The 14,559-nt window shown below is 34.2% G+C and overlaps 1 protein-coding gene across 1 annotated transcript in view; it reads left to right on the top strand.

Annotated features, from left to right (window-relative positions):
- kcnk1b (potassium channel, subfamily K, member 1b) overlaps positions 1-11,935 on the top strand; it is a 35,367-nt gene extending 23,432 nt beyond the window's left edge. Inside the window, exons 2-3 of the mRNA XM_028820147.2 lie at positions 1,278-1,673; positions 5,522-11,935. Coding sequence (XP_028675980.1) covers positions 1,278-1,673; positions 5,522-5,784 — 659 coding nt within the window. The 3' untranslated portion in view covers positions 5,785-11,935. The remainder of the gene's footprint in view (positions 1-1,277; positions 1,674-5,521) is intronic.
- The last annotated feature ends 2,624 nt before the right edge of the window (positions 11,936-14,559 follow it).

Genomic DNA, 14,559 nt, shown 5'->3' on the forward strand with positions numbered 1-14,559 from the left:
GTGTAATATGTGTCCCTTATTATCCAACATAGATTACATTTTACTGATGTTTATGTAAATAATTGTTATTAATGCTAGAATACAGATATAAATTTTCAATCTGGGGTGTCATTTATGAATAAATTAATGTTTTTTAACCAGAGAAAGGTCGGCATCAGTTGATATTACTCATTAGCTCATGAGAGTTTATTTAAATTTCCTTAAGTATTTTAAGTACATATATTTTGTTAATAATTCAGTAGCAAGAGCGGTTTGTTTTCTTAAATTTAACTTTATCCAGTTTAAGTCCGAATGTATGTCATCCTAATTTAATTTGTTAATTCTGCCAGTCGTCTTATAGATTTATTTAGTAGTAGTGCATGTGAATTTGAAGAAGTGAAAAATAAAATGTACAATTACATCCAGCATCTTTAAATTTTGACAGCCATCACATATTGATATCCATGAAGCAAATTAAATTTGCTCTGTTATCCAGTACATCTTGGGTCAGTCTCAAGGACAGAAACGTTTTTTAAATTGAGCACAAAGGAAAATGATAAAAGTCACTTTCCATTCTAATTCACATAGCTCTGAAAAGGCAAATTTTAAGCTTTTCTGACCACTTGGGAAAACTAGGTATTAAAACTAGGAAATTGCTATACGCTTCGGAAACTGAGCTTGATGTGCTCTGATTAATGTTTCAGCATATTTCATGAGCTGTGGTGTATATTGCTTTTTTTAAATTGTTTTTACTTTAATTTTTCCAAACAATTGACTACATAATTGCAGGTGTGCAAAATAATCAATGTCAGCTACCGAACACATTTTATTTCACTTGTTCATATTCTTTATTTTGACATAGATTGGATTCAGTACATTTTTTACTTTTTTCTACCTAATAGAAGTTGGTGTGGTTTCTGAAAATTTTCAAAGTTGCATATGTCTGATGTTAGACATATCATATATTCATTCCCTTTAATATTTTGTAGTACCTCTTTTTTTCAGTAGGTTTATCAGGGGATATTTATTGTTGGACTGTATATCTAAATGTAGTAAAGGCATTATTAAACCTTTGCTGCAATTTTGTTTTAAATATTAATATAGATGAGTTTAATAAATATACTTAAATAAAAATATTTGAGCAAAGGAATTAAGAAATTTTGGTCTGTTTTATTTTGATAGTATAGTGTACTTAATCAGTGAATCATTTATACATATGCTTGAATAAGAATCTAAAATGTCAAAAATGAGAATAGTAAAACTGTAGGATTAAAACTGATAATGTTTTCTCTTTTCAGGTTATGGCCACACTGTACCCCTTTCAGATGGAGGAAAGGCATTTTGTATTATCTACTCTATCATTGGTATTCCCTTCACACTCCTATTTTTAACAGCAGTTGTGCAACGAATCATGGTCTACAGTAGCCGGCGCCCTGTGATGTATATCCATACCCGCTGGGGTTTTTCTAAGCAGGTTGTTGCGTTGGTTCATGCATTAGCATTGGGGTTCATCACTGTATCCTGCTTCTTCTTCATCCCTGCTGCTGTGTTCTCAGCCTTGGAGGAAGACTGGAATTTTCTTGAGTCTTTCTACTTTTGCTTTATATCTCTCAGCACTATTGGTCTGGGTGATTATGTCCCTGGAGAAGGGTATAATCAAAAGTTCAGAGAGCTTTATAAAATTGGAATCACGTGTAAGTATTTTGTAAAACGTACACTGTTTCTAACTAAATATGTTTTATGATAAAGTACTGGGAAAACCTGTTGTCATTTTGGGCAGAGACAGAACAGAATTGCTACAAATGTAATCTGATGCTTTGTAATCACTCTTGGGCTACACCCTGGCATTACAGAAGTATTTGTTAGGTCAAACCTTTCTCTGTCAAGTAGAGAACAGTATTTTATTTCCAGTTTAACACAAGGGTGTTTTCATTTCCTTATTTAGTAATGTGAATGACTTAGATCTTAATAACGTGGATCTGTTAAATTAATGTATATTGAATTTAATGCAGTAAATTATGAAAAAAAAGGTTATTTCTTTTAACTCCTCTGATTCCCGAAAACATCTGCATCCTCATTGTTTTTCAGGACATGGATCATTAATATTTTTATTCCAAAGGATAAAATAGAAATAAAAATGTACAGTATATAAAATATTTTATTCAAGGAGGGCACGTTTTGGAAGTTAAGTGATATTAGCTTTACAATCTGTTAGTATTTTTGCTGTTTATAAAGTAGTAGCTGCCTTTAAACTCTTGATGTCACTGAATTTAATTTGATTTGTAGTCTGCTAAAAAATATTTTCTCTAAATAAGTGGAAACAGTCCCATGAAATGTTAACCTTTTGTGGTTCATTTTCATCTAAAATGGAAATAATTTTGTGCTACGATGCATCATTTTCTCCACTTTTATAATCTGAGACTGGATATAAATATATGAGGTAAACTGACAGCAAATATCATTGTTTGGGTAAAACAGCTAAAAATAACACCAGAATTGGTTGCATTTAAATATTTATTTGTAAAACAAAGATTGATTTACAAATAAAATGTGTGTCATTGTTTTATAGTAGCTAACTGGAATAGGAGTTACCAGCAATTCCACAATATAAAATTTATTTTCAATGGTCTAATATGTATTGTTGTATTTGCCTGAAGTAAATGTTGTAATCATCTACCTAAATTTAAAAATGAGTCAGTCTATTACATTTAATAGTAATCATTAATTCAGTTCATTTATAGCTCACTGGTTACACCAGTCAACTAAAACGACATAGCAGTGCTGGAAAAAGTGCAGAGAAGAGTGACTAGGCTGATTCCACAGCTACAGGGAATGAATTATGAGAAAAGATTAAAAGAGCTGAGCCTTTCCAGTTTAAGCAAAAGAAGATTAAGAGGAGACATGATTGAAATTTTTTAAATTGTGAAGGGAATTAGTATAGTGGATCAAGACTGTTACTTTAAATTGAGTTTGTGAAGAGCATTACTGTTAACACAGCACAAGGTTTTGTGTCTTGTTCCTTGAAGGACTGATCCACTAAATAAATTTTATTTTTGTATTAATAAATGGATCAATTAATGTCACCAGTGTAGACAAGCCAAATAGCCACTTCATTTCAATATTGTATCAGTGTTTACTTGCTACAACTGTTGCTTGCACTGGCAGTTCTTCCATATTCCACAGTCCTATAACTGGATTCATACGAGATGCACCCCAACGCTACTCTAAACTGTATTCAACTGCTAGAAAATAGACAGGTGCTTGGACTAATGCACATCTCACATCTGTAGAAGTGCTCTTTACAAACTGGGAATTAATGCAAAGCCTCTGTTCATTTATCAAGGTTTTGTGGAACACTATTTAAAAGTGGTTAATCTCATTATATTTTCATCTCCTCTTACAAGTGTGTGACAACATTTTAAATGATTACATGTCATTTGATGTTATTTGATTGGTAACGTTATTTTGCTCTAAAAGCATGCACATATCTTTTTCTAAATTAATTTTACAGTGGGATAAAGGGGCAATAATGTGAGCTTCTGTGTGTTCTGTCTTTTTTTTTTTTTTTTTTTTTAAATAAAAAGTATGATTCTTGCACTCATGCACTGAAATTCTCTTTTGCAAACACAAAACATTTCCAGACATGACCTCTGCTGTTTTTCTTTTCAATCTGTGCTGTTGCGGTGTTGTATCAACATCATAGTGAAACATTTTTGTAGGTAATTTGTACTCCCTTTTTTCATGTATTATTGTGCCTTCTGGAGTAAACCATCCAATGATGTCATACTTGAATGCGGTACCGACTTTCTTGGTACTACTGTTGTTGTAAAAAAGTTGGTACCATTATGCTTTCAGAAAAAGTAGGTTTGCCAGAAATGAGGGCTAGCACACTAGAAATATGATTTCAGTGATGGTTAGGCTGAATTATAAAAGATGAAAGTAAAAGCTTGGGCAGACAAGCCTAAATATTTCCCCAAATTACGCCATATGTTAAATGCATACATTTAAATGAGAGTTGTTTAAAATAAGTAAATGGAAAGAAGGATGGAGGGAGAGGTCTTGGAAAGGTCAATTTAGCTTCAATTGGGAGCCAAGATGGGAGAAAGTAGGGTGTTTTATCCAGTACCACATTTATGGAAGTATAAATGCCAAATGATATAATTCTAGATCTAGCAAAGCAAATCCACTGTCCAGCCCATCACAGATCAAGGTGGAATATTTTACCATTTCATAAAAATAGAAGCAAAAATATCTGATCTCAGGAAAGAATTTAATCGCCAAGTGTGGGGTTGGATAGGAGAGGAAGTATGCCACTAACAAAATCAACCAACTTTCTTCAACATGAAAGTAATTAAGGATCAAATAAGTAAAAGCAAGACTGATATAGGATATAGGCCACATTTATCACACACCTCAAAAGGCCTATGTAACCTGTCGCTAATATGCAAGTTTGCAGCTTCTAAGAAAGCTGCTGTCCAACCCTCTTCCTGTTTCATGCGTTGCAAAGGTTCTTCTGGCACAATGTGGATGCAGACAGATTCTATGCCCACACTGTTATCCAGACTTGGCCCCTTCTGACTACCACAAATTCACCAATTTGAAGGCTTCCTTGGTGGAATTTGCTACACCATACTAAATGTATCACGTCATCTATAGAAGATTGGTTGTACAGCAAAACCTATTTTGTTTTTTTTAGTATTTCTGAAATTGAGGCTCAGATCATTTTGGTCATCCCTTGTATATTACCCTTTATTAATGATTTTACTATGAACTTTATAGAAGCATTATTGTTCTCTATTACAGGTATTAACTGTAACTATTAACTCTATAAAAACTTTGAGTTTACCTGTATTTTTCAATTTTTGTTTTAATTTAGCTGAGATCTGTGAAAAAATTATAATTGAAAACAGTTTAGCTACAGAATTGTTAATATTTTTAAAGAAATCCTTGAATTAATAAGCTACTTATACCTTGTAGTTTACATTATTATTTGTTTGATTTGGAACATAAATGATTAATAGCGCCAACCTACATGCAACAAAGTACAATATAATCCATCACAAGTCTGAACATTTACTGTAGTTTTTGTGCATTTGTAATGTTTTAATTTACACATTACTGTAGTATTCTTTGCATAGATTTCCTAAGTATATGAATGTTGATGTCTCAATTGGCAAATTGCTGGTATGATTTGTAGTACAGTTTTGAAAAAAAATTGTAAACAAAAAAAAAAAAAAAAACATTTACACCTGTTACATAAAATGTATTTGTCTTGCTTATCATATTAAATGTGGTTTTATTTTTACTTTTACACTGGAAGTTAGATTAAAGTAAGATAAAATGTTTGATCCAGATATGCTAATTATGAACAAATAATTACTTTTCTGGACAGATTATGCTTTTTTTTCTTCATTATGTAGTGTATGTAGAGTAAAGTGCTATTATATATTATATGCTGAGTATGTTATCTTTTGTGAAGTATGTTGTTTTGAAATATTGTATTGCATTTATACATTTTATATTTGTCAATTTTATTTTTCAGTCTATCTTCTTCTTGGTCTTATTGCAATGTTGGTAGTTCTGGAAACATTTTGTGAGCTGGAAGAGCTGAAGCAGTTTAGGAAAATATTCTACATTAAGAAGGTAAAAGAAGAGGACCATCTGAACATTCTTGAGCATGACCAACTTTCCTTCTCCTCAGTGTCAGACCGAACACCTTCAATGAAGGAAGATAAATTAAATGAACCATTTGTAGAAGTTCCTCCTTTATCTTATAATGCCACAGATGGCTCCATAAATAGATAGTATCCATCAATATAAAGTTACCTGCACTCCACATGCTGTTGAGTATTATTTCTTATGTGAAATGTTATATTCTAAATACTAAACAGAAATAATAAGGGAATCTGAAAATGTAAGTGTATTTATTTTATTCATAAATACGTGTACTTGATGTATTTAACTTTAGTGAAGTATTGTATATTTTTGAATTTTCTGCTTTAGATTGAAGAAAGTTAGATTTCATAAAGGAAAAATTCTATTTAGTTAAAAAAGTGTGACAGTATACTTATCTGTAACATTGTTGTTATAAAAGTATTGTCATAGTTATTGATAGTACATGTAGATATTCAATATCCCATAGCCTTTGCAAGAGTTTTCAGTGGTTGGACTTAGTGAATCTCAGAAGAATGTGTTAACAGTTGCATAATCTTCTGGGTAACATGGTGGGAAGGATATAGTAAAAAGGATTAAATTGTTTAAAGTTTAACAGTGTTGGATATCAGTTTTCAATTTGCACTACACAGTCTCACACATTAGTGATTTCATGAATGCATCCCTTCATAATTTGAAATTTAAAACCCGGATTCAGATAGTGAATGGCTATGGTGAAAATTGCAAACTAATGGTGTATGGTGTGTTGCCTACAGTGATTAAATAGCCCCATTAAGATATATACAGTATATATAATATCATTTCACTTGATGTTTAAAATGGTTATATGGTGCTTAACTGCACCATTTCCATAGTGCCTTCTGCAAAGAAGAAAGTCTACTGGACTTCAAAAAATTTAAAATGCTTTTTTTTGTCAATAAACTTCAGATTACAGAAAAACTGGAACCAACTTTCCAGGTAAATAATGAAAATAAGCTTTAAAGGTTTAATGTCCCTTATTAACATTATTATCACTACAGCAACTATAAGACAGTTGTTCATTGATGTAATGCCCTGTTTAACAAATAATCACATCTTCTGCTTTATATTGCTCACACTGTCTTGGGATATGCACCAAGTTCAAATTTGTTATCATATGTACTGTATATATAAAATAAAATGAAAGTCTCACTTGCATGTGTCCTATGATTGATCACACTTAGTCTTAAATTGTGCCTGTAACTGACACATTTTCATGGAATTAAACTAATACCTTACTCTCTGCATAATACACGGCAAGAACATTTCTGTGAATTGTTTGTTTCTGTAGTTTGTTGATGATAATACTGCACCTGTCAGCTATTGCCAATGGAAAGGGAAAGGGAAAAATCCTTAAAATTAATTGTAGACAAGTGCTTTTTATTAGGTAGAGTTATCAGTACAACTAAACAGCAAGCTAATGCAACTGCTAGTCAGATGTCAGGGAAAATGAAAAGAGTCTGACATTAAATGGAAATTTGTTTAAATGTCTCTTAAAGGGAAATGACTGAACTTGGCTTGGCTTATTTTTTTCCAATGGATGCAAAATGAGTTTTAGCATCACAAGAAACAAAATTCCAAGTCTTTTTACCATTATGTTGCATGTATACTTTTTAAGATGTTGTTAATCAAATCCTAGCCAAATACCTAAACTGTATCATTTTTGCTGGCTGCTGAAAACAGTTTCTTTTACTGTTCATATAAGCAATATGCAAAAAATAAAGCCACAGCTGGAATGTTATCAGCTGCTAAACAATTTGTGTTTAACATAGTGCCTTTCGTATCAAACAGCATAATATCTGTGTACACGTAAAATCTTTAGAGCCCAGGTGACCAATTAATAAGTCACACAGCTTGGCTAAATTTGATGGTTGATTAAAATGATGTGTTTTTACTTTGTTTACCAGATCTGGTTGCTTATCCATAGAGTTGTATGTCATAGGTCCAATTTACAGCTTTTGTCAACACACCCTGACCTTGATTGCATATGACAGCATATGCAGGCAAAACATTTTTTATCAGAAAACCACTAATTAGATTTGCAGGAAACCTTAATTGGCATCCTAGATAAAACAAACAGTTATCTTATTTAGTGTACATGTACTGGTGCCTTGTGTAGAGTTGTTTAATGCCTTCTATTCACAGCTACTTTGTAAGGCTTTGACACCTCATTGCCTTCAGTGGGATTATAGAGAAAAGATGGATTAATGAATAAAAAAATAGAGCAATGTTTTGAAAATTAAAAGTAACTAGGTAATAAAACAATGCTTTTTAGAAACACTTCTGTTTGGTGGCACTGTGCAAAAAAAAAAATGTATATGGTTTTATTTTGAATTAACAGTAGGAGCAACACAAGTCCTCACGGGCATCACCTATTTTCAAGGAAACACTCCCAGAAAAAGGGACATTTTGGAAAGTTAAAGATATTTTGCTTTGTTATTTTAAACAATAGTTAATGGGTTATTGTGTCATTTTCTTTAAGTGCATCATAACTTTTAAAATGCTTTACTCTAAAATGCTATACTCTTATAGTTTTTCTTCAAACAAGACATACTAGTTTTCTCAAGTCCCTCATTTATGTGTATTTTTATTATTTTTAATATTCTGTCCTTTCTGAAAAATCCATTGAATTTTTGATTTAGTTTTGATTGGCCATGTTACCTGTGCATTACTCTGTAACATAAAATGAGGTATAGTGTATTCCTGGCAGAAGAAAGGAACACACATAAGCATAAGAGCTGTGGCAGACATTCTTTTTTTTCACGCAGTCTTGTTTACATTAAAAAAAACTGTGCATTGAATTGTTTTCATGAATCAGCCTGTATACTGGAATGTTAATCCTTCATTGGTGCTCCATTTGTTGATTAATGCTGTGATTTTGATTTGCCTATTTAATTATTGTGAACAAGTTAATAATACAGTCTGTATTGTGTTATTGACAGAATATCACCCAGCCATTGCATGTATGCTGTAAAGAATGCATGGATGCGAAAACCAGTGATTCGGGTGTAAGAAGTACATTTTAGGTACATTCACATATAGTACAAAAAAACACCTAATGTAGCTGCCATGTCTGTTCATCTGTATGTCTGGGAGCTGAGTTGTTTCACATTAACAGAGTACCAATTTTGTTGAAATTTGGCTCAGTTATTCTTGCTGTACAAAGTTTCTGAGTTTCAGAGCATCCTATTACAAAGCATTGGTAAATTTTCAAACTCGGACTATCTTTAAACAGAGAAATATTCTGTACAACTTCCATTACGGCTTAGTTCACAGTTTCAGATTTACTTTTAGAGGGGTTACACGCTTTTATATTCTTAATATTTTCCTCTTTTACTTTATATTTTTCCTCTTTGACGGAAAAACGGCTACAGTCATGCGTGCTACATTGACTCGTGCTTGATATGCAGTTTGTAGAAGTGGTTCTTTTAGCTGCGCAGTGGCATGTGTGATCTCTTTCACAGCAGCTCACTTCTCTGCTTGAAATCATGGTAGGTAAGTGACCTGATTTTAGAAGCGTGCAAGTAAAAAAAAATGCAAGTACTTTATGTAGAACTCAATAATAGAACAAGCTCCTTATCCCAGGCTTGGTGACCCATGCAGTGAATAATGTATACTCAGGATTTCCATTAGACTAAAAACAACCTCACGGTTGCATTGCCTATACATCATAGTGATTCAGTATTTTTCTGACACTATCACTTATTGGTGAAGTGACACATTGACCTGATGAGCATGAAAAGATGCAGCCACCAATTTAAAGCCAGTGGCACATTATGTTACTTCTAGTTGGAGGGGATGTCAAAATTAACTGGATTTCATCACCTTAGGGATTTCAGATTGCATAACTACAAATCACAGGGGGATGACCAATTATATGACTCCATGCAGACTTTTCAACACAGTTTCACAAAGCTTCCTGCTTTCTGAAAGCCAATAATGTGCTTGCTAATGGTTCTTTCCGGTTATGGCAAATTCAGCAGCAATCTCAACCCTTTTATTTTGTTTTTTCAGTTCAGTTGTGGTATGACTAACAAGAACCCAATGAGCCTCATTTCTCTTTGAGAAGTCTAAAACAATTCTTATTTCCTTGACACTGTACATTGTACTTCTGGGTGAGTGCTCATTGGTCATTGGCTCTTGTATGCACACAAGCTCACCACTACAACTTATTTTGTTGGGAGCACAGCATTGTGCCATGAATGCCCCCCAACTCACTACAGGTTTGTAACAGCAAAAATGTTAAGTCTCCATCTATGTCTTTGAAAAATTGCATTTTTAAGAAATGTGGGCCACCGATAGCCAGACTGTCCACAAACAACAGCTAACAACAAGGCAGAACTAAATACCATTTTTTTTCATCATCTGAGTTGAAATCTGCTGTCTTAAAGCTATTTTAGGTACCACAAGGCTGTTTTGGCTCTGTTTTTAACAGCATGATATTGCAAAATGGTATTAAACATTTTTACCCACTCTAGTAATACATGTAAATTGCATTCTGTTATCAATTATGAGAGGCGTTCAATTATAAACAAGAATTTTCATGCTCTGTTCTTATAAGGAGGGCAAGGTAGACCTGACTCAGTGGACAAACACATTCATGTTTGAACTTGTTGTTAGTAGTGCTAGCTGCTTTTTCCCTACTTCCTGTCAGTTGTAATCAACATATCAGAGCAGGAGGTACACAGTAGTGTTGCGCAGAGAATTAATAATAATAATAATTCATTACATTTATATAGCGCTTTTCTCAGTACTCAAAGCGCTATCCACACAGGGAGGAACCGGGAAGCGAACTCACAATCTTCCACAGTCTCCTTACTGCTTAAAAATCAGTTTAGAGGTGAATGCCTCTCTCAGTCTTGAGTGTATGATTGGTGCAAGCCATTCAGAGAGGGACTATCATCTCTTCAGTCCACTTAAGTATTTGTTAGGAGGGAAAAAATTCACGTTGAATGAGGATGTTGACGCTGTGCAAGAGTGGGTCAACATGCAGTCAAAAGACTTTTACTTTTCTGGGATTAAGAAGCTTCCTGAGCGCTGGAACAAGTGTATTGCAGTGGCAGGAGGCTACATTGAAAAACAGTGTGCAAGTCATTTAATTGAATTCAATAAATAAAGTGTAGCTCTAAATTTCTGTTTATATTTGAATGCCCTTTGTATTTTAGAAATGACTTGCTTTCGAGGAAACTCTGGCCTGTTGTTCAGGCAAGATGTAATCATTACATCGTGTCAGGCAAGATGTAATCATTACATCGTGCCTGAAGAATGAGCCAGAGATCCTCGAAAGCTTGCATATTGTAATCTTTTCAGTTAGCCAATAAAAGGTGTCATTTTACTTGACTTCTCACTACATCCATAATGGCTAACACAGTAAAACACCCAAGTACTAAAAACAGTTTTGTAAAATTGTGATGACGACTGGAAAATGTGAAAATCCTCTCCATTTCATAGCAGTTACCAAGTCTCTGAATGCACTTGAATGTTATATTGTGTAAATTTTCTTACTGCTTTTTAAACCTTTTAGTTAAACTAGGTTACACTTCTGTGTTAGAATACAATAAAATACAAGTAAATATATCTATGTTGTTTGGCTATCCTTTTATAACTGATATGAGCACAAATTTAGAAAATTAAGTTCAATGTACTGTATGCCAATTTGCTATTCAAACATTTAGCCAAATGATTCTTATTTAGGAGGATACACAGTAGGTGTCTGCCTTCTTTTATTGTTTAGGATGAAAGGGAGTTAACCATTTTTTGGGAAGGTTAAAAGCACAAATTGAATAATTATTTTAAATTCATGGTATCTGTTGCAAATAGCTCTACTGAGGAAATAAGTGTTTACAGATAAGTTTTATATTAATAGCTGTTTACATTGGTACTAAATTATGTGAAGGGAAGAAATAATGCTTTCCATTATTAAATGTGTAAGAATCCGAAAAACGTGTGTTGGAAATGATAAAATTGCAATATATTGTTTTAGATGGAAGAGAAATAATGTTAATATCCACAGCTAGCATGTCTAAATTTTGTTGCTCCTGTGTGTAACATACTGTATCTATGTAAATAAATAGAATTTGCACAGTAGTTTGTACAAATGGGTGGTACCCCAGGGTCGTTAGTCCATATTGTCATAGAAATCTGTATTTATAAAGAACAGAAAAATCAGTAAATAACTTGCTGGTAGGTATATTGTATAGTTAAGCTATGTACTGTATATTTCACAGTGATGATCAAATAAAAATGGAGCTGTGTCTGGTTACAATTCGGTTTATTTGTTTGGGTGTCTTTTTCTTTCAGCTTTTTAAAACACGTGTGTGTATGTATATATGCATATATTTCAATATACAGTATGTATGTATTTTGATTGTCATTGGTAATTATTATTTAACTTTATTTGACATAGTTTTCTGTATAATAAAACACTAATGTCTGTGGTGTGTCCAGTTCCTCAGAGCAGTCTCATTAGTCAGTTTGACTTTGATGATGCTATCAAAAGAGGAAGTGCAAAATTGAGACATACAAGGAGGAGAAAAGGCATTCCAGGCACGCTGAGAGAGTTGCCTTCAAACATAGGAAGTATAAAAGCGAACAGCAGATGAGAAAGGCACCTCAAAAGGTCAGGAAAGGGAGTTTTATGAGAACGCTCAAGAGAGGGACTCCCAGTCAAGAGAGGTTCAGACACAAACGAATACACAAGAAAAACAACATTCTAAAATTATTCTATTATCTGTCTTCGACAGGTAGCATGGCTAGTTGTCCATAGTATAGCATTCTCAATCACATATTTCATTTCATGGTTGTAGGGGCAGCACTATACACAGATCCCTACACTTACCCTCACATTGGACTCGGTTTGGAATTGCCATTTAAGCTTTGCATGGCTTTAGTAATGTGGTAAGAAAACCTATACAAACATTGGAAGAACATGCAAATTCTGCACAGACAATAAATGGGTGCAGGATTTGAACCCTGGACACTGGGTCTGTGAAGCAGCAGCATTTGCAATGCCATGCCACTCCATGGTATTTCACTAGTATTTTTTGTCAAAAGAAAAGGAAACAAAGATGGAAGCTGTGTAGACTAACTTCCGAGACAGATGTTACATAATCATAGGTTATCTTATATTCTCAGACACACAGCAAGTCAGTCATTGGGAATTAAACTGGAGTCTTGTGCTTTACAGTCCAATGTCTTAACCACTGGGTTGCAAGAATATAGTTTGGCTGAAGAGATTTTTGCATTTTACTCTGTGGCAAATATTATTTTGCAGTTAATATTTAATACCTTTACTGTGAACATTATTTTTAATTCTAATAGTTATTTTAGAGTCATTCTTCACAGGTCTTAATTCTGTTCATCATCAACTACCCTTATTTGTTCATCCGTTTAACTATTGCTATTTGCTTGCAATGCCAGTAGTTTGTTTTTCAAGTTATTCCAAATTGTTGAAATACATATAAATGCACATTTATAGTATTTTGTTTCCTTTCCTCAAATTTGCCTCTTTATCTCTCTTTTCCACTTGTTGTTTGTACATACAGGGAAAAATACCAACAAAACAGGCCCTGATTCACACAATCTTGAACATGATGAAGTGTGTAGTGTTAGATAATAGATGTCCCCAAACTTATCTTATAAAGGGTGCTCTGCTATCTTGGATGTATGGTAATTTACATGTTTTCTGCATTTCAGAATTCAGTGCTCAAAATTTCTGTCTTATATTTTAACTGTATTGTGGATTCAAATTGTTCTATCATGGTGTGGATGGGAGGACAAATGGGGTAGGAGTTATTCTGAAGGAACAGTATGTCAAGAGTGTTTTGGAGGTGAAAAGAGTGTCAGGCAGAGTAATGATTATGAAGGTGGAAATTGGAGGTGTGATGATGAATGTTGTTAATGTATATGCCCCGCAAGTTGGGTGTGCAATGGGTGAGAGAGAATATTTTTGGAGTGAGTTGGATGAAGTGATAAACAGTGTACCCAAGGGACAGAAAGTGGTGATTGGAGTGGATTTCAGTGAGCATGTTGGTGAAGGGAACAGAGGAGACGAGGAGGTGATGGGTAGGTATGGTGTCAAGGAGAGAAATGAAGAAGGTCAGAGGATAGTGGATTTTGCCAAATAGATGGACTTGGCTGTGGTGAATATGTATTTTAAGAAGAGGGAGGAACATAGGGTTACGTATCAGATGGTTGTGGCGAGTGCCCTCTTCTACGCAGTGGTGTGCTGGGGAGGCAGCATTAAGAAGAAGGACGCCTCACGTCTGGACAAACTGGTGAGGAAGGCAGGCTCTATTGTTGGCATGGAGCTGGACGGTTTGACATCCGTAGCAGAGCAACGGGCACTCAAGAGGCTCCTATCAATTATGGAGAATCCACTACATCCATTAAACAATGTCATCTCCAGACAGAGGAGCAGTTTCAGCGACAGACTGCTGTCACTGTCCTGCTCCACTGACAGACTGAGAAGATCATTCCTCCCCCAAACTATGCGACTCTTCAATTCCACCAGAGGGGGTAAACGTTGAACATTATTCAAGTTATTGTCTGTTTTTTACCTGCATTTTTTATTACTCTTTAATTTAATATTTTTGCTGCTGGAGTATGTGAATTTCCCCCTGGGATTAATAAAGTATCTATCTACAAGAGTGGAGGAAGATGCACACAGGTAGATTACATCCTATGCAGAAGAGTTGATCTGAACGAGATTGAAGACTGCAAAGTGGTTGCAGGGGAAAGTGTAGTTAAGCAGCATAGGATGGTGGTCTGTAGGATAACGTTGCAGATCAAGAAGAGGAAGAGAGTGAGGGCAGAGCCAAGGATCAAATGGTGCAAGTTGAAAATGAAAGACTGCAAGGTTGAGTTTAGGGAGGAGGTGAGACAGGCACT

The sequence above is a fragment of the Erpetoichthys calabaricus genome, chromosome 15, assembly GCF_900747795.2.
Source record: "Erpetoichthys calabaricus chromosome 15, fErpCal1.3, whole genome shotgun sequence".
NCBI classification, from domain to species: Eukaryota; Metazoa; Chordata; class Cladistia; order Polypteriformes; family Polypteridae; genus Erpetoichthys; species Erpetoichthys calabaricus.